At 42.6% G+C, this 21125-nt stretch overlaps 1 protein-coding gene across 1 annotated transcript in view; it reads left to right on the top strand.

The window, feature by feature from the left end:
• CCDC149 (coiled-coil domain containing 149) overlaps positions 1-21125 on the top strand; it is a 116712-nt gene that overhangs the window by 46783 nt on the left and 48804 nt on the right. Inside the window, exons 3-4 of the mRNA XM_069592997.1 lie at positions 581-619; positions 15643-15750. Of these exons, the coding sequence (XP_069449098.1) occupies positions 581-619; positions 15643-15750 (147 nt within the window). The remainder of the gene's footprint in view (positions 1-580; positions 620-15642; positions 15751-21125) is intronic.

Here is a 21125-nt window from a genome sequence, read left to right as displayed (position 1 = left end):
TTCTGCCTATAGAGAAAATTCAAGTGTGTGTGTATATGCACATGTGTATGTGTGTCCACTACTATTACCTTGAATCTAATTATTTAAAAACGGAACTCAAACCAAATGAAATACTATTTCAGTTTAGTGTGCTCAAAAGTAATTTTGAAAAATCTAAGTAATGAATTTATTTGGCTCACATAGGTTTAGAAAATTTATCAGTTCAGTTCAGTTACGCAGTCGTGTCCAACTCTGCGACCCCATGGACTGCAGTACACCAGGCTTCCCAGTCCATCATCAGCTCCCGGAACTTGCTCAAACTCATGTCCATCAAGTCAGTGATGCCATCCAACCATCTTATAGAAAACATATAGACTGGTCCTAATTGAAAGTGATTCTTTAGAGGTTTTCCCAAAATAACTCTGGTTCAGTTTACAGTTATCAGTTTTTAAAGTATATTTTAGTTTGGTTCAGAACATTGCTGGTTGCAGGGGGTGGGAGTGGGGAGGGTCTGAATTTAGTTCATAGTTCAGTACAGCTCCTTGAACCTACATATATCTGATTTTAAAAAAAATAAAATGTAACATTGGTTTCTTTGTAGGATGGAGATCCATCACTTCCCCCTGAAAAGAGGAAACAGGTAAGACTTACTCCTGACCTTTGGTAACTCTTAGGATGTTTGTATTGGTGTCTTACAACAACTGGAGGATCAGGGAATCCCAAAATGGGTAGAGAAATCTTTTAATTTCTCAGAGGTGTTTGTATTACTGGGGGAAGTGTGGTTGAGAAACACTGACTACAAAGAGGAGCTAAGGATGGGGTGAAGGAGACACAGTGACATCTAACAGGATAGAAGAGGGCACACATGTTGAGCGTGTTCCCTTTCTTGTTGGGACCCTGTTGAAAAACCACGAGTTGAGGGCGTACTGCTAGCGGGCTTTAGCTCACTGTTCCATGGATGAATGTCATTCTGCCACTTCAGACTTTTAAAGGCATCTTACCAGAAAAACTCATGAGCCATTTATGTTCTCTCCTGAATGGTAACCAGCATTGTTTATTGATGAATCCATTTCCCACAGATTTTAGGTGCCCACTTTGATCAATGAACAAATCCGTACCTTGTGTATATGTGCGTACGTGTGTTTCTGGACTTTCTGTTTGTTCCATTGAGCTTCAGTACCACCCTACTTGTACCACATTATTCTGTTTTGTTTATACTTTCAGTACCTGTTTGAGCTGTTATCCTTAGCTTTGCTCTTTCTTTTCAGATTTCTTTTATATATATATATATATATATATATATATATATATATATATATAAATAACTGACAAATATTTTATCAAGTCCTCCTCTGATCCCCACCCCACCCAAACCCATTCCTGTTGGTATTTTGATTGGAGTTTTCTTAAATTTATAGATTGCTGTAGGGATAGTTAACACTTTTATAGGATTACATCCAGGAATATCATACATCAAATTTTTAAAATCCAGTTGTATTCATACATATATATATATTCTTTTTTCAAAGATATCTTGTTAGCTGTTTCCTTAACTTCACAATTTTCTATAGTGACACACCCTGACTAGTAACCTTTCATGGGCTTGAAGGCAGCCTGGATGATGGTGATATTAATGTTGTATGTTCCATGTTATGGGAAACCCGCTACACCAGAGCAGGGCTTCAAAACTGGTGGATGAAAATAAGGACTCAGAAACTGTTTGCTGTCTTCAGAGCTGTAATGGCTCAGCCAACATCCTGTTTTTGTTCATTGATCATATACCTGGCACAGCATATAAACACGTAAGACTCATGGCTGCGTAAACTGTAGACACACACACACACACACACACACACACACACCCCATTTACTCTTAAATAACAATTCAGTCCTATGGTTACCCTTTCAGGCATTCAGTTCTGGTCACTCCCATATTCCTTTCCTATTTTATTTGATTATTTTGTAATGCTCCAGCTTTGAGCTAATATCAGATTCTTCTATGGAGCTAATTGATGGTTTTTTCCTAAACAAAACGATGTGGAAATTTATCATGAATGTTTTAAAATTGGGATCCGTAGTGTGGGATCGCTTATGTTTTTGTTTTTGGTGTCTATGAGCTGTCATCTTTGCCGCGATTTTAGGGTTTGTTAGTATTCATGGAGGAGTTTTACAGGGTAAGTGAATTCACGTTCCGTGACTTTATAATAAAAAATTTACATTGACTGAAGAGAATCTGATGAATTCCAGTAAGTCTGTCAAGCTGCATTCTTACAGCTCTGGAAACAAACAAACAAACAGGTTCAATGTCCTACGTTCTGGCTTTGTAGCTTTTAATATGGCATTTGGTTTCTGTCCCTTTAGGATTTAGTGTGGTGGTGTGAGCTTGGGCTCTGCACCCTTCCTGCCTGTGATGGATGGCATAGGGTGGACTGGGGTACCAGTGACAGGCATTCTAAACTGCTCAAACAGTAAAGGAGTTGATACCCTTGCGTAACCGCAAGTTGAGAGGTAGTGCAAGTCTCGGGTGCTGTAGTGTCATGTACTCATTCTCTCTTCTCTACCATACTTACCAAAGAAACATACAGTGAATCAAATCTTGGATTTCAGATGGACCATGAATACCTTTTTAGTGTAAGACTGTGGGACTTTCCCGGTGGCTCAAACGGTAAAGAATCTGCCTGCAATGCAGGAGACGTGGGTTCGATCCCTGGGTCAGGAAGATCCCCTGGGGAAGGAAATGGCTACCCACTCCAGTATTCTTACCTGGAGAATTCCATCAACAGAGGAGCCTGATGAGCTACAGGGCATGGGGTTGCAAAGAGTCAGACACGACTGAGCGACTAACACTTTCAATTTCATGTATCATGCAATAATATTTACTTAACTAAAACAATATTGACTGTTAATCTGAAGTTCACATTGAGCTGGGAATCGTATATTTTATTTGACCATTCTATCACTGTGCCAATTTTAACATCAGTTTCTTCTTGAATTTAGCATCAGCTTTCTCCTGAGGCCAGTTCCCGTAAGCAGGAAAGACCGAAAACCCACCCCTGGAATATAAGCCCTTCCCTCCAGTCTCACTGGGCCAATGTAGGATATGTCCTTCTTCCTGGTCTGAGTGCTCACTGGGAGGATACTATTCATTAATTGGCTTAGATTAATCACCGGGGATGGAAGGGCCAGCAGTGACGCCCACTAAACTAATCACGTGCCTTGGAAAGTTTCTTTTCGGGGCCTGAGACTTGGTGAGACTCTACTGAAGCCAGGGGAAAAACCTGGGGGCCCCTGAGTGCTGGTGGTAGCTGGTCCTGAGGCCGGGCTGCATTTCTGCCTCCCAAGGTGGCTACTCACCCAACCCTTCTGAAGTTCTAGGAGCCAGTAACTTCCTCTTTGGGCCAAGCTATTTCAAGCTGCCAAGTGTAACCAGAAGAATCTACAAAATGGGAATAAATATGGTGCCCACTGCATGGTGTGGCTGTGAGGAACAAAGGAGATAACAAAAGTGGAGTCTTCAGCACAGTGCCTGGCCCAGGGTGAGGATCAATGAATATTTATCATCCTCTCCCCCTCCTGATCATCCCTTTCTGTTTTAACAACTGTATACTTGTGTGCCTTTGTCAGGACTCTTCTGGTAAGGACTCTTCTCTCTAAGAATGAGCCACCATGGTTCAGTAAGAGTTTATGGAACACCTTATGGGTATCCTGTGCTGATTAGACACTAGGAACGCAGGAGTGAAAAAAGTCAGACCCGAATCCTTGAGCGTGTGGAACCTAAATGGCTCAAGATCATTGTCATTTGCACCTCTTGTCCTGGCATAATTTTATTTTTACGTAAGATTTTTTTGATGTGGTTGTCCTACTCTTTTTGTGACCCCATGGACTGCAGCCTGCCAGGCTCCTCTGTCCATGGAATTACCCAGGCAAGAATACTGGAATGGGACCATTTTGAAAGTCTTCATTCCATTTGTTACAATATTGCTTCTGTTTTATATATATATATTTTTAATATAAATATATATGTTATATATATACACATACATATATATATTATATATATATATATGTATATACACACACACATAGAGAGATAGACCAGGAGGCATGTGGGATCTTAGCTACCCAACCAGGGGTGGGACCCACACCCCCTGCTTTGGAAGGCAAACTCTGAACCACTGGACTGCCAGGAAAGTTCCTGTCCTGACATAATTTGTGTTAGTGGTCCCTTCTCTCTCCAGAGTGTCTTGATTTGGATGATAAATAATATAGTTACCTTAAGTCTCATAGAGATGCTGTGAGCAGACAATAAACAAAATGATTAAAATATATAGGATGTTAAATGGTAGTCGGTGCAATGGAGAGAAAATTATAGCCCAAAGCCAGGGAAGGAATTCTGGCTTAGTAATGGAAGAAATGTATTGATAAACAATGGGGTGGGGAGAGAATAGTTCTAGTATTTGTGGAAAAATTCTTACCTGTTTAAAATACTGGTTTTCAAATTTTGTTTACCTTTAGTTGATTTATAAAAGTATGCTGTTGGTTTTTGGGTGGGCAAGGGTGTTCAGATGCTCTCTTCATTAGCTCAGTGTGGAGAAGAGCACTGTTAAATTTGCAGGTGCTGGTTACAGTGAAACTTTCCATTTGGCCAAAAGCAGATAGCTTTAGCATCTGTGTGCTGGTACTGGATGAGAGAGGCACAATTACCTTCTTCACTTTTTTCATCAGCAGGAACGAGGGATAGAAATGTGCACCCTGACCTAGTGTCTCCTGTCTTATATTGCGTGTTTATCCCAAAGGCAAAACAGTAGGTGAAGTTTTTACCCTACAGCTGCAAAGCAAATGTACCTGTGTTAGCAGAAGGCATTGGAATGAGAACCAGCTGCCGGGGCAACAGATGGGACGTGGAAGGGGGTCAAGAGATCCCCACATTGGAAAAGGGGAAGATGCAGCATTGAGGATCTCATCGGCCACAGGCCTTGAAACCGTGGCTGCAGTTTCTTGACTTGAAGGAGGGATTCCTATTTCCTCCCCTCTTCAGCTCGGAAGGAGAGATTACTATCATCATCACCGTCATATGGACTGAATGTTTACATCTCCCCGCCCCCGCCACTAAATTCCCATGTTGAAACTCTGCTCCTCAGTGTGATGGTGTTAGGAGGTGGGGCCTCTGAGAGGTAGATGAGGTCATGAGGGTAGAGTCCTCACGAAAGGATTCAGCGCCCTTCTGAGAGTTATGAGAGAGCATGCTTTCTCTGCCATGTGAGTGCAAAACCAGAAACCTACCACCTGAGAGAGGGCGCTCCCCAGAACCTGACTATGCTGGCACCTTGATCTCCAACTCCCTGCCTCTAAAACTGTGAGAAGTAAACGTCTGTGTTTATAAGCCACCCAGTCTGTGGTGCTTTGTTGTCACGGCTCGAGCTTCAAGTTCTTCTCAAATATAGGTAGGAGCAGTACCACATCCGCAGCTCTGCAGTGCTTTGCGCTTTCCAGAGGCCGTGTGCGTACGGTGTGCCTGCGCACATGAATCTATGTGTGTGTGTCGTCTCCCAGCTGGCTTCTGTGGCCACACGGCAAGTTAGGTCTTTCCTAAAGTTGAAAGGCAGCGCCCTGTATGGCAATAGATAAAAGCTGAGGTTCTGGCATCCAACTTGGGGAATTCAAGTATAATACTTTGACTTGCTGACTGGGTGATCTAGGGCAAGCTGTGTAACCTTTCTGAGACTCAGTTTCCTCCTCTCTGAAATGAACATAATCATGAAATAGATTCATACAATTTTTATAAAGAATTACTGTGATAACATGGATAAAGCCCATTGCCTTGTGCTTGGTGAGTGCTCAGTGGTGTTGTTATTCAGTTGCTCAGTAGTGTCTGACTCTTTGTGATCCCATGGGGTGTTCAGTGGGTGTTGGCTAATTCTTTCATTTTTCTTGTGACTTGTCCAAGGTCATACAGCAGGTGAATAGAACAGGACTAAAAATCCAAATGTGCCAGTGTGTTGTTCAGTGTTCTAATTTAGGTTTTTGTTCCTTATTTGACTCGGAGGCTGTTTGAATTGGAAAGAACATGTGTTCAGTCACTCATTCATGTCCGACTCTTTGTGACCCCATGGATTGTAGATCGCCAGGCTCCTCTATCCATGGGGATTCTCCAGGCAAGAATACTGGAGTGGGTTGCTATGCCTTCCTCCAGGCCATCTGCCCATCCCAGGGATTGAACCCAGGTCTCCTGCATTGCAGGCAGATTCTTTACCATCTGAGCCACCAGGGAAGTCCAGGAAAAAGCATAGTCAACATTTAATCCGAGCTGTTTTGGAAATTCAAAGATGAAGTGCTTCATCTGAAGCCCTCTGCTTAAGCAGTGGTTGAGAACCAGAAACTGAGCTAGAAATCTTTATCTGTTAGGCCAGTGTTCTCTCTTGTGGCAACCAGTGTCTGGTCATAATATCTACCTGTTTTTTGTCTCCTCCTCTCAGGATAGACAAGAACATTCATGTTTGTAGTTCCAGAAATATGGTTGTCAATCGAGGCTTTCTTTTAGAATTTAGAATCCTTTGTAAAACAACTCTATTTCCAATGGCAAATCATCTGTTAAAGAGGCAGTGAAGAAATCGTGACAACAGTGATTTCACTAATAGCTTCTCAGGGGATATTGAAATGAAAATTTTTTCTTGATACTCCAGGCAGAACTATACACAGAGCACCTCTCTGCAGTGCAGTGCAAGATCACCAAAAGCTCTCAGATGACCCTTTAAATATTTTTCTTTTGCTAAACAAGCAGTTCCTCCAAAGGAGATAAAGGGGAATTTAAATGATCTGGGGTTAATCTTCTTATAGGTTGGGATTCTTTGGGGTCATGGCAACGCAATTTCCCCCTAGCAGACTCCTCCTTGAATAAACAATGAAGCACATCTTTGTCTTTGCCTGTTTTGATTTCAAGCCGAGGTACCAGGGGAGGTATTCCTCTTGGTTCGGGAGGGAGCGTTTGCTTTCTTCCCTTAAAAAGTGATGGCTTATTTGGATGATGACATGCGCCAGAATGACAACCTTGGAGAAATCAGAGCACAGGATGACCCTTTGTAGAATGGGAGGGAGCCTTTTGCTTCAGCAGAAAATCTTCTTGGTCAATCTTATTTTAGTCCCCCATGACCACAAATCAGAGCAACTTTGTATACGCATTCCAGTTTGATGCTCAGAACCTAAAACTTCCTTCAAAGGTCTTGAGTGCTTTGAGACGTTTCTTTTTATAACACTTTGAATAGTACTGCTTCACTGTTACACCAGGGAAACTGGGAAGAAATCCAGGGTTCAGCCTGCGGGAACCACCCCCTCCCCCAACACATACAACTGTAACTTCATTCTGAGCGCTACCGCCTTGTTCTTGGAAGCCCTTCGAGTCCTTGCAACAACTTTTGTCAGGAAGGTGAGGGCTTCCCCCCATTTATAGATGGAGCGATTTAAGCTCAGTGAGTCTAAAGAACTTGGGAGCTATTACAGGATCCGCTAAAGTGGCAGATGCAGAACCATAATGGCCAAGATTAAGCAAACATTTATATAGCAACCTCCTCAGCCCATAGAAGAGCATTTGCCTGTGGGCCTGGAAATGCCTGCCTTCGCCAGTGTGTGTTTGGAGATTGTGAGGTGAAGAGCAGTTGGACCAAGGGCTCCTTACGCAGCCAAAAACTCTGTGTGACTGTGTAGAATGAACTCTCTTTCCAGTGGTGGTTTTTTGTAAATAAGAAAGCTGTTGCTGTAGCAGAGGTCATCACTTTGGCAGTTACTATGAGCAGGGGGCCATTGCTCAGCAAAGCAAGTTTCACTCTGTTAACACAGGAGTCGCTGTAGGACCAAAGCAGCAGAGTAGAAATTGCAATTAAATTTGCTATCAATCACACCACTCAAGTATACTCCACATTTTCTCAAAGTTTTTTTTTTACATATTCTTGCTTAATTGAGTACACTACTGGAGGTGTGAGTTTAAAGGGTTCAGGTGATACACACCATGTAGTTGAGGAGCATTTTCTAAATCTGGTCTCTTCCTCACAGTTTAAAAAAAAAAAAAGTAGTCTTCTTAAGGCCACGTTTTTACCTGCCTCTCTCTTATTTTTTTTTTTCCCCCTCCAATTTTTAAATCCTGGTTTTGATATGTCAGCTAGCTGAGAAGGCAGTTACAGGATTTTCTGGTACACATCACTTTTACGTTATGATGGAGAATTATGAGAGTCATTATGATGACTTTTCCATGGCTAGGTTTCTGAAGTGGTGTATGTCTAATAAATTACAAAGTTTTCAGGATAACTCAAGGGATCGTAACTGAAATGTTGCTCCTTTACCCTCCAGGTGGCTGAATTATTTAAGAACTTGGGTGAAAACACGTGGTCTTCCCATTTTGCTGCCCTTCCCAGTGTCTGGTTAGTGCAAGGTTGGAAGGTTAATGTTAAACTTTTCATCACTTTCTTTCATTTTGTTTTTATCTGTTGGAGAGGAAAATCTTTTCCTCTACCTTCTTAGGTTCAGTGCATGGGGGCCTGCAAATTTAACTGAAAAAAGCAGATAACAGGAGAAAAAAGCAATTTTATAAATGTTTTATGTGCATGGAAGTTCACAGAGAAGAAAAAAAAGTAAAAGTGTTTGTCGCTTAGTCGTGTCCGGCCCTTTATGACCCCGTGGACTGTAGCCCACCAGGACCCTCTGTCTGTGGAATTCTCCAGGCAAGAATACTGGTGTGGGTTGCAATGCCTTACTCCAGGGGATCTTCTGACCTCAGAGTTGAACCCAGGTTTCCTACATTGTAGGTGGATTCTTTATTGTCTGAGCCGCCAGGGAAGTAAAACTCAAAAGAATTATTTAGACTGGTTTGGGAGGGGTTTACATACCATTTTAATAAAAGGAAAGGGCATGTGGGCTTCCAGGGATGGTAAATTGTGGGACAGTAACTAGAGATATATATAGGAAAACTAACAGAAGATAGGGTTATTTTGGTAAGGTTTGTTTGTACAGACTCATCATGGTGCCAGTTCTCTGTGTCCAGTGATAAGAGATGCTCTTCCCTTCCTGGTACTACAGAGAGGGTAGGATATCCTCACAAATAGAAATTTATGCCCTGTTTTTAGGCTGAAAGGGGGAAGGGAGAACATTCTCAGTGTTTGTTGATTCTCAGTTGCCTTCAGATCAAAATAATTTTCATGGCAGAGGAGTATATTTTGGGGTGACAAATACTGATCTCATGTCCAGCTTTTCATTTCTTACATCAGTGAGAAAATTGGTATACAATGGATCTTGTCTCCCCACCTAAAAGCTTTAGGGCTACTTCTTGTAACTGATATCCTGAATTCCCCTCCTTGTAAACCAGTCTTGGTTACTTGATCTTAGAAAACAGGGGTCCTTCAAAGAGATTGTTATTGCCAATGTGATATACCATTTAAAAAAAAAAAAAAAACCTCCCACCACTTCTTATAAGTTTAAAAAATGTATTGCATCTATAGTGTAAATTTCTATGTATTTTCTGACATCTATGAAGGAATTCAAACACAGTGGGAGAGGCAAGAGCCAGAGTTTAAGATGCAGCAGGACTTGAAGAAAGAAACGACAGCTCTCCTTGTTAATGTGACCAGTCTGCCTCACTGAGAATTTCTGCAAAAATGCAGAGAGGTTGGGGCAAGACGCACACAGCTCTCTCAACTCCCAGACCTCTGCATTTATAACAACTGTCAGGATGTGTAGTCTTCATCTCTGTGCAGAGAGAATTTCCACAAGCATCATAGTCCCCACCCCAGGGGCTGGCCTTGGCTGGCGCTTTTGTGAATATCCATTGTAACTGGGGGTTGACTGGATCCTTGACAAAGGAAGGTGTGTTAGAATAGACAGCCGCCATGTCCTTTCAGCCTCGGGTCTCCCAGCCACGTTTTCATCAAATCTGTCTTCTCTCTTTTCCCCATCACAATTTTAATATAGAAACTCCAAACTAGAAAGAGTGACTTAAATATATAGCTTCTACAATATACTCTAGTATATTCAGCATCCCACTATTATCAGAGTGAAAATGTCAACCTTTTAACATCAGCCTTGGCTATATCTGAATATTTAAAAGAGGCTTCTTTTGAAACCTTTTCATGTTTTGCTATTTATGCTACTCCTTGCCCCAGAGATTTAGAGGAAATAATCTCTCGGTTTTGTTTTCTTCCCTGTGAAATCCTTTCCAGTGTTAGACGGTCCGCCACTTCTTCCCTGACATTTCCTTTACATCGTGCAGCTATTCTAAACTGATGGTCACAGAGTCCTTCTCAATAACACAGAGACAAACGCTCTGCATAGCTGATAAATTATAAGCAGGCGCTGCGTGTTAGCTTGATGGATGGTTATAGTGAATGTGTGTGAGTCATGGGTGTTATTTTTGGTCAAAAGAATTGTGTGAACTTTTCTCCTCTATTTTGAGTGCTTTGAAATGTACTACTTTTCTTTCTCTCTCTCTCTCTTTTTTTGTTCTTTAAGGTGTTTGTCAAGGAATTAGGCACTGTAACAGAATAGTAATTTTCTAGTTTTCAAAGTTATTGTTTGGGAGTTGAGGAGGTGGAAGGACTGAATAGAAAAGAATTGTGTATTGACAAGTAAGCCAGCCTATGAAATGGGAAAGAAAATTACAGTCACCTGCTTTAAAAGGGGGATCTCCCCAACCCTTCCCTACCCCAAGGGTCAGTTTGAAAGCTGGGGTAGATTTAAGGTGAATTTCCTTGGAGGCGATGTGATTCTAATTAACCATTGTTTTGTAGCTACTGTCGAAATGCTTGACTTTATTTTAGTAGATTTCTTTTCAGCCAGGCTGCAGAGTAAATAATGTTTGACGCTCACATCACTATGTCTCTGAATCGCTGTTTCCTAAAGCAGCCCTGTCCTCTGCTTCACATATCTCTGGAACCTTTGATATATAAACTGGGTGCTTGCCTTGCTCTTAACACCCAAGTACCAGGAAGTATCTTTGGGCCGAATGCTGTTCAAAACAGGGCCTAAGGACCAGTGAAAGGCTGCAAGCTGCTATTTCTGGTCCCTGTGACAAAGATAAGTGCAGGAATTGAGAGCAGGTGTTAATTTTTTTTTAGTTAGAAGATAATTAATTTACAGTATTGTAAAGGCATCTGCCATACATCAACATGAAACAGCCATAGACATACATGTGTCCCCCAACTCCTGAATCTCCTTCCCACCTCCCTTCCTACCCCATCCCTCCATAGAGCACTGGCTTTGGGTTCCCTGCATCATACATCAAATTCCCACTGGCTATCTATTTTACATATGGTAAATGTATATATTTCCTTGCCAGCAGTCTGACAGTATGTGTGATTTTATGTCAGGGGAATCTAACAAACACTTGGGGCCTTGAGGTCTTCTTCAGTTTGTTTTCCTAGGAATTGATCTCCATTGTATTTTGCACAAATACTGATCTGTGACAGATTGGAGGTCAGGGTCTTTCACCACCAAGAGTTCAAGCTGTGCAGGTTAAGCTATTGTAGTTACATCAGCGAACATATGTCAGGGTCTTCCCACCCACCTAAGGGGCTCAAGCAGTGATTGATTCAGAAAGATCAGGTCAAGGACGTTGCAGATTTTTTTTGTTGTTGTTAATTTTCACTGTTGCTCCCACAAGCGCTTCCTTCTGAACATCTCTTCCACTGTTTTAAGAGAAGCAGGCTCCCGTGAAGGTGAATTTTGCCGTGTCTCCTGCAGATGGGGTGCTGGGATGCCACGTGGAGGTGCCAGCAGACTCCCTGAGGACACTTTCAACCACGCACCAGCCAGCACTGGGCTGCTCCTTGCACCCTGCCTCTGGGCCAGTCCCTCTGGCCTGGGGTGCCTGTCCCTCCATCTGCTGCGGAGGGATTATGCTTGCTGAGCTAATGTCTGGGAAGTGTTCTGGAGCTCCCTGGAGGAAAAGGAGAGGCTGCCCGCTTGTGATACTTTGTGCTAGCACAGGAGAGCTGCAAGAAGGAGGGGAGGAACCCAGAAAAGAAAATCAAGAATTGAATCTCTCTACTGCAGTCCCTGGGGTTTACCTGCTCTAGTGGTCTTGAACTGTTTTCCAAAGTGGGAATCTTGTGACGTGAGAGCGAGAGGAAGCCGGTTGCCTTCACTCTACCTGGAACTTTCCCCAGGATATCCACAAGGCTCGTGCTTGCTGTTCCTCCTTTTTCAAGTCTTGGTTTAATGCGGCCTTCCTTGTGGCACCTTCTATGGTCTTTCCCCAGCACACACTGTTCCCTTTGCCTGCTGTGTTTGTTTCACAAAGCACTCATCATTTAGCTCATCGGTCACTATTCATTTTGTTGTAATAGAATACAGTTAATATAATGTCATTTATTAAAATGTAAGTTTACAAGGGCAAGGGGCTGTGGACTAAAAAACTCGTCACAACTTTGAAAGTAGAGAGTTATCTGATTTGGTGGGAATGTTAAGGACTCTGAGCTCTGGAGGCAGCATCTCAATAGCTCTGAGAAAACTGTTCTGAGGAGGCAGGAGAGAGTCAGGCTATATACAAGTTTGCAATAAAGGGGCCAGACAGTCAGTCTGAGCATCAAAGATTATTGTTAAGCAGTTAGGAAAACCAGATATCAAGCTGAGGAATTTAGTGTTCTTCTATGTGTGGGAAGATGCAAGCCTCTGGGCTCACTGAATTCATTCCTTTCATATGCACCTCAACTATCTGGGGCCAAATCCTGTTTCTAGAATGTTTACATCCTTAATTCCTTGTTCACCTTAAGGGGTGGCAGGTGTGGCTTTGGCTGCTTCTTGCAGCCCCCTAACCCCCTTCCTCGGCAATCGCCATTGTGGGGTGGCAGCATCTGTCGGATTGCTGGTATAGTGTTCCCTTTTGTGAGCCCCCATTCACATTAGGAGGCCAGAAATCATGGATGGCTGTGACATTTCTTGCCCACTGATATGGCAGGAAATGTTTCATTTCACAAGACTTAGTCTGTATTGCTCACTGTTGTATCTCCAGAGTCTAAAAATTGTGCCTGACATATAGTGGGCACTCCCTAAATACTTGTTGTCTAAATGAATAGGTGACTGAGTGCAAGGGCAGGATGACAAAGGAGACAGCTATATCCAAGGAGCCTTTCTGCCAATCTGCCCAACTGTCCCCTGAGTGAGTGAATTGGAGCCACTGGAAGGGCAGAGTCAAAGAGAGATGACCAGCCTTTAACCAGCGCCTACGATACATCAAGCACTGCAGAAGATGTCCTAGGTTCATTATTCAATGAAAGTATCAGTTTACTACATGAAGTACGTATGGTTAACTCCATTTCATGGGTGAAGAAACTCAAGAGGTTAAGAGACTTACTCAAGGTCACCCAGTCCAGTTAGTGGCAGAACTGGGACCCAACTTAGTCTATGATTCCTTCTGGAGAAATTTCCAAAAGTCATCTGTTGATCACAGTATCTCTTGTTTCTTTGCTCTCCTGCCTGCAAAATGGGGGTGAATTTTCCTTATCCTCTACCAAATTTTTATCTGATAAGGACAGGAATCTGAGAAAATTGGAAAACAACTATTACAAGATATGAGATTGGCAAATATGGGGTTGAGAATTAGATCACGTTTTTGAATAATGTTCACAAATAAGCAAGTAGAAATCAGGGCTGGGTTGAATCCTGCCAAGTGGGGATGAGCGGGGTTTCTATGCAATGTTATGTTCTATGAACTGGTTTCAGTATTTTGTTATTCTAGATATTTCTCTAGGCTAGGACCACAATCTTCAGACTCAACCTCTTAATTTAAGAAATATTTATGGAGCATCCACTAGGTTCTCGAGGTAGACCAGTAGAGAGAACAAAGTTCCTTGCCCTTTAACGGAGCTTCTCTCTTATTAGGGAGAGAGAGACAGGACATAAACACTGAGCAATAAACATATGTCAACATATGGCAATAAACAAGAAAGTAAATTACATAGTATGTTAAGAGATGGCAAGTGCTATGGAAATAAAAAATAGTGCAGGGGAAAGGGCTTGGGCATTCAGGGGAGGTGGGCAGTTTGCACCATTAGACAGTGGTCCACGTGGGCCCTTTGAAATGATGCACTTTGAACAAAGACCTCAAAAAGGTCAGGGAGTGAGCCAAGAGGCATCTGGGAGGGAGAGCATTCTAGTCCAAAAGAACCAACAGAGAGAGCGATGCTGAGATGGGTCCTGCCTGCACTATGCGGGGATCAGCCAGAAGTGGGCTCGCGAGGAGCTGAATGGGGGCCTACCTTGACAGTGGAGATGCTGGATATCCCGACGGCTGGAATATGGGAGATGAAATAAAGCGAGGAGTCAAGCATGAGCCAAGGGTTAGTCTTTATATTAGTCTTCCGCTTTCATTCCCCTTTGATTACCTAACATAACTGAGTATTCCTGGAAGTATTAGCATTGAAGTCTTTCGAGATTTAGCCAACTGCATTTGCACTCATCTGCAACGTCTCTGGATTTGAGTTTCTTCAGCTATCCCAGGGCAGGAATCTAAGATGACTCTCAAACCCCTTATATGACTGTTTCTGAAAAATGCCTCTTCAGGAGTCATATTCCGATTGCTGGCTTGCTTGCCTCCCTCCTTCCATCATTCATTTATTCATCAGGAGTCTTTAAAACATTTGCTGAAATGAGAGCACTTTCTGGAGCAATGTCCTTGGAAGCTTAGGAAGGAGGAAAAAGAATCTCTACCTTTGAATAGTTCATTTCTTCTTTCTGAGTGTTAGATGCGAGCACAATAAGCAAGGTGAGAATTAGAACAAATTAGCAAAATTTGAATAGTATAGAAGCAGCAGCCATGGGAGGTAAAGTTGAATAGTAAGTTACAGGCTTGAATAGATGAAAGCATGCACATAGTTTGGGAACAGATGTAAATTCAGGTTCAGGGAATCTGAGAAGGTTGGGAGCATGGTAAAGGATGCTCACGCGGTCCAGAGGAACCGGCTATGATGTGCTGATGAAGCTAGACTGAGGGAGGGGAGAACTGCCCTTGTGGGCTAGTGGGATCTGGTCTGAGCAGGAAGAAATCTTAAGGAAGCGATGCCATTACAGAGACTGGACTGGAAGGCGCTCATCCTGGCTGTTTGGTACTTTGGGAACTAGAACAGGGGAATAAGGAGGTGAGCAAAGCAGCCCGGAAGGTTGTTCCATTACGCTGGATCCTGATTTCTGCAATCAAGATACCTCACCGGTCTCTTGTCTAACTGATTTTTTTTTTTAATCAAAATTCTGGGCATTAATGTGGCACAGAAAAGTTCATTAAACATGATCTATTTGAAGGAAAAAACTATCCAAACAAGGAAATGAAACTTTTCCATTATTGTTGGCCCAAAGTTAGCATTGAAGTCTAGGACTGCTTGTAAGAGTTTTCATGAGGAGCGCTTTAAAAAAAATGTCAAGTAAGACCAAGTCCTCCATCACTTGTCTGTGAGGCATTCTGGAAATAAAGAACATCCCCAAATTGAGGTTCATGGCCAGTTTTATTTCCCTCCATGCGGTTGTAGTGGCGTGATTTTCACACTTGCTATATTCGTACATGTGTTTGCTCTAAAGGGCTTTGTGTGCTTCAGCTGGGCTTGGATGCTGACTGCAATAAGCCTAATAAAGCCTCACATTTCTCCAGTCCTCCATTTCTGATTATATTTCATAATGTGTTGATATTTGCAGGCTAATCTTGCACAACTATTGAGAGATTCTCAGGACCGAAATAAACATCTGGGAGAAGAAATTAAAGAACTTCAGCAAAGGCTCGGAGAAGTCCAGGGTGACAATAAGGTACTGTGAATATTTAAAGACAAGAAGCTCTCCTGAGTAATTTTGTGCCATAGGTTTATGTATGGTGCATCAGAAAAATGTAATACAGCATTTGCGTAAAAATTTGTTATAGATTTTTACATTTATAATGGAAATTCAGTTTAGCATTTCTTATCTTTATTACATTCCCTTTGCATGTATGCGTGCGCATGCATCTGTGTGTGTTTCTGGATTGCTCTAAAATATTGTCACAACCCATTGTAGAAGTTTCATTATGTTCAGCTTGGTGCTGAATAACATTGTGGTTGAGGGCAAAATAAAACCCAAATGCTATACTTTCTCCCTTCTATACAAATAATGGATTTGTGGCTCAGATGATTTGGAATTATTCACATTCGGTTTTGAATTTTAAGTAGTCATCCTACTAATTATGTTCACATAACCAATTTATTTTATTGCTAAATTTGGCAATTTGTATGGAACATTGCTCAAAATCCACTGCTTGGTATTAATCAAACTCCCCTGTTGGCAACGTTAATTATAAAATATGAACTCATAAACTCCAAACTAAATGTGAACACTCTCTCTCCCAGCTGAAGCTGTGAACAAAAGTACAATTGAGAAAAGGAAGAAAAACTACCCAAGTTTAATTCTGTCCCCCGCCCCCCAAATAATTTCCTGTTTTGCCAAGATAACTTCAATTTTAACTTCTTGCTAGAGGCAGCTTTCACAACAGGGATGGCCTTTGGAGTTTGACTCAAGAAAACTACTTGGAAGGAGGAGGTGCTTTCTTGGGAAATGTCTTTTGAATGGCACCAAATCCCCTGACAAATGATGGGCATGCTCGGCGTTGCTGGGAGTCATTGGTTATCAGGAGGTGCCATTTTGAAAGATGCTCATTCTTTAAAAAAAAAAATGCATGGAAGTGTCTGGATCATCCAGAGAACCCTTCCATGACAAAAGAGCAGAGAGGATTGTGTGTTTACTGCTGGCTAAAGGGGCTCAGCCTAAGGGTGTACTGGGGAGTCTTCTCTACGTAGCCTCTTCTCCACTTAGTCTGTCTTTAAAATTTTTAAAAAACCTCTTGGATTTAACATACTATATTTGCAAAAGTAAGCTCTACTATTCTCAGTCATGAAATAGGAGGTGGACGAGAATGCCTAAGAAAGGTACTAATTAACCCTAGACAAGCTAATCAGGCCTTCCAAAATGATTTAAGCTCTGTAACCTAGATGTTTGGTCAAAAATTAAAGGCCAGGCCTTCTTAGTCACTCCCACAAGTTATAACATCAGAGTAAGTTTTTCCAGAGACTAAATTCAGGGATGTACAATCCTGTCCTTTAAATCTGTAAAAATACTGCAGGAATTTTGAGATGAAATGGGGCTTCCTTGATGGCTCAGACAGTAAAGAATCTGCCTGCAATGCAGGAGACCTGGGTTAAATCCCTGACTGGGGAAGAAGGCCTGCAGAAGTAAATGGCAACCCAGTCTAGTATTCTTGCCTGGAGAAGGCCATGGACAGAGGAGCCTGGTGGGCTACAATCTATGGGGTCGAAAAGAGTCGGACATGACTAAGTGACTAATACACTTGGAAGTGATATAAATCCTCAAAATACTAAAACATTTTGAAACGTGATATTTGCATTCATGGTTCTTCTTGACTGATTTTTTTGCTTCTTTTCTTTTTTATTTTCTGGGCTACCCCCAACTCTCCTATACACACCTCTGTCTCACCTTTTGGTCACCTATAATTGTATCACTTTGTAGGCATGAGCTATTCTAGGCATTGACATTTGCAACTGATATTTCAGGGAAAGAAAGGGAGGGGGTGTGCACATAAGTGAGTGTGTGTGTGAAACACTAAGTGCAGGTCTGGGGCTGTTTTTGCATTGGCACCATCTGAACTTCATGATTTGCCTGCATTCTGGGTCTTTATTCCAGTAGCTGAACACATTTATCAAACTTGCTTTTCTCAACCAAGGTTTAGGATTTAGTGACTCATTTTCATGGCCTGTGAAGTAATTTGCCTGCCAAAAGGTGCAGGGAAGATGTTATAATGTTCAGTAGACCCTGTATCTCAGTATCCAGCCCTCTCCTCCTCAAAAAAGACCAGCTACAATGAGCCCCAGAAATTCCATTTATTCTCATTTGCATCTAAAGTAATAGGGCTGGTTTATTTTCAGCCCCCTGTGAGTCATGTTCATCCTCTCCCCTACCCTCACCCCCAGTCATCAACATTCAGGCCAGATGACTCATTCAGTAATGACACCAGCCATCATGAGAACCTCAGAGGCCTCTGTTGAAGGGTGGCCATGACTGTGTGGTAGGAAATGAGTTAACCCCACCTTTGCTTTTTATTCATTGCGTCACTCACAGCTCCAACCTTCCCATCACCTTCTGAATCCAGTCCCAGCTCCCTACCTTGGTGTGCTAGATCCCTATTATCTAGCCTCCCAGTTTCTCCAGCCACGTCTCTTGCCATTAGCCGCCTCGCACCTCCACCCTGCAGTGCTCATTTCAGCCTCTTTCTGGAGCCACACTGCCTTGTGCCTCAGGGCCTTTGCACGTGCTGTCACAGTCTGGAACACTCTTCCCCTTTACTTCTGCAAACTCCCGCTCATCTTTCAGGCCCTAGGTCAGATGTAGCCTTCTCCAACCCTTGGGGGCATTCCTGTACGCACCAACAGTGTCCTACTCTTTCCCCTCTGCTTGTACTTTTGTGTCTCTCCTCCCATAAGTGCAAACCCCTTGCAGGCCAAACTCCTGGTATCCGTAGGAATTAGCATTCTTGGTTTGTGATGCATAGATTTTATTTAATAGAGCTTTTAAAAAGTTTAATCAGAGGATAATTGCTTGACAATGTTGTGTTGGTTTCTGTCAAACAACAATGTGAATTAGCTATAAGTCTACATATATATCCCCTCCCTCTTGAGCCTCCCTCCAACTCATGCTCCATCCCACCCCTCTAGGTTCTCACAGAGCACTGGGTTGGGCTCCCTGCGTTACTGCAGCTTCCCACTAGCTATCTGTTTTACACATGGTAACGTATATGTTTTGATGCTACTCTCTCAGTTCATCTACCCTCTTCTTCATCCATTGTCTCTGTTCCTACCAGGCAAGTAGTGTGCTCAGTACCATTTTTCTAGATTCCATATATATTTGTTCTCTTTGACTTACTTCACTCTGTGTAACAGGCTCTAGGTTCATCCACCTTAGTTCAACTGATTCAAATTTGTTCCTTTTTATGGCTAAGTAATATTCCATTTATATGTGTACCACAGCTTCTTTATCCATTCATCTATTGATGGACATCTAGGTTGCTTCCATGTCCTGGCTATTGTAGATAGTGCTGCAGTGAACGCTGAGATACCTGTGTCTTTTTGAATTCTGGTTTTCCTCAGGGTATATGCCCAGTAGTGGGATTGCTGGGTCATGTGGTAGTTTTACTCCTATTCTTTTTTTCAAGGAATCTCCATGCTCTTCTCCATAGTGGCCATATGTATTTAATGACAGATCTTTATTGAAGCAATGGAATAGGATAAATGAGTGAGTGAATGAATAAAGGAAATGTAAAAAAAAAAAAGGCAAAAAAGTTTAAGAAAGAGGAAGAGAAAAAGGAAAAGAACACAAGAAAACCGTAGACTGACTGCCCATCTGGTCGTCATCACTAACCTGCTTTGTGGGATGAAGACTAATTTAGAAATCTGGAGAAAGGGGTTAGAAAGCAAACCATTCCATTCAAGAAAAACCCGAAGAAAACCAAACCTAAGCTGTGGGACCTGGGAAACCCCTGGAGGGCTCAGGGAGAGCTGTGGCTGAGCCTAAGTAGATGTGGGATAAGACTCCTGCTCCTAGACTAGCTCAAGCCTGTTAAATTCAAGAAATAGTAATTGATGTTGTTTGATTCCTAACTCCCCATATTCTGAACAGAAGGGCTGATGGCATCATTTTAGAAGCAACTATTAAAGTGGAAATTTTGTTTTGTTTTGTTTTGTTTATCTTCAAGTTAGTTGCCATTTTAACTGATGACCCTTCGCCATATTTTGGGAAGCCCAGATTCTAGACGTTAAGTACATTTAAGAAACAAGGTGATAGAAAATTACTTGCCTTGGTTATTTTAAGGTAGACTAATTTTTCCATTTGTTCAGCTAGAGCCTTGTAGCCCTACGTGCCATAAAGCATTTTCAAACAGCCTCTTGAAAGATTTGTTGCCACCCTGGCTTACAAGCCGCTTGGTACTCACACGGGGTCGGCAGGCGGATGGTGGGCTTCCGTGATCAACATCCCCTAGTATTCTCTGAGCATAGCCCAATAATTTCTCAAGGCTCACAGACAGATACAATGCCCCAGTCCAAACCAGACGAGAGGTGGGAAAAGGGAAGCCTAGTAGATGTCCTCCCCTTTCTTGATAATTATACCTCTAAAAGGTTAAAGAAGGAAGAGAGGACTTACACCTCCACAGATCACCCTGGGGAAAGCTCTTCACGAGGGTGGATTGCCCAGGGTTCTTTGTGTGTCCATCTGTGAGGAATAAGGACCAATTACATGGGAAGACCCAGCAGTGCTAGGACCTCAAGTCTGGAAAGCAGCCCACTGAGAGAATTACAGCTTCCCTTCCTGCCCCCGCCATACTCCTGCTTCCGCTTCTGAGCAGACATTATAAAAAGAGAAGATTTAGGGAAAGGGGACCAGGAGGAAGAAGGAGGTCTTTGAGAATTTAAGAATCAGTAAGAGGCACAAAGGGCTTCCCCAGTGGCTCAGCGGTAAAGAATCTACCTCCAATGCAGGAGACCCAGGTCTGATCCCTGGGTCAGGAAGATCCCCTGGAGGGGAAAATGGCAACCCACCCCAGTATTCTTGCCTGGGAAATCTCATGGACAGAGGAGCCTGGCAGGCTGCAGTCCACGGGGTCGCAAAGAGTCAGACACAGCTGAAGCAACTGAGCACACGTGCATACAAGAGGCACAAACCAACAAAGCATACTTGAATCACAGATATCCAGAGGGGGTGGTGAACCTGCTGCTCCTAAGGGGAAGCCGGCTGGTAGGGCTTTGCCGATTTCTGTGGTATAAACACTGGTGCCATGACATTTAAATATCAGGCCAGCAAATGGAAGTCACTGAACTGGAAGTTAGAAAGCTTGGCACTCCAGAAAGAGCCAGCTCCAGCCTCCCACTGCCAAATGGTATAGTCTAGAATAGTCCAGAAGGTCCATCTTTGGAAACTGCTAGACCAGATTTATATTCTAGCTCTGTCAGTTATTATCTGTGTGCATGCTATTACCTTGTGCAAGTCATTTGTCTCTCTGGGCCTCAGTTTCCTCATCTGTAAAATGGGAGTAATGATATCTCACATAGACCTGCTGTCAGTTTTCATCATTATTCATCAATACATAA

This window comes from Ovis canadensis, chromosome 6 (genome assembly GCF_042477335.2).
Source record: "Ovis canadensis isolate MfBH-ARS-UI-01 breed Bighorn chromosome 6, ARS-UI_OviCan_v2, whole genome shotgun sequence".
NCBI lineage: Eukaryota > Metazoa > Chordata > Mammalia > Artiodactyla > Bovidae > Ovis > Ovis canadensis.
The sequence above is the reverse complement of the archived record's forward strand: the minus strand, read 5'-3'. Positions and strand labels throughout refer to the sequence as shown.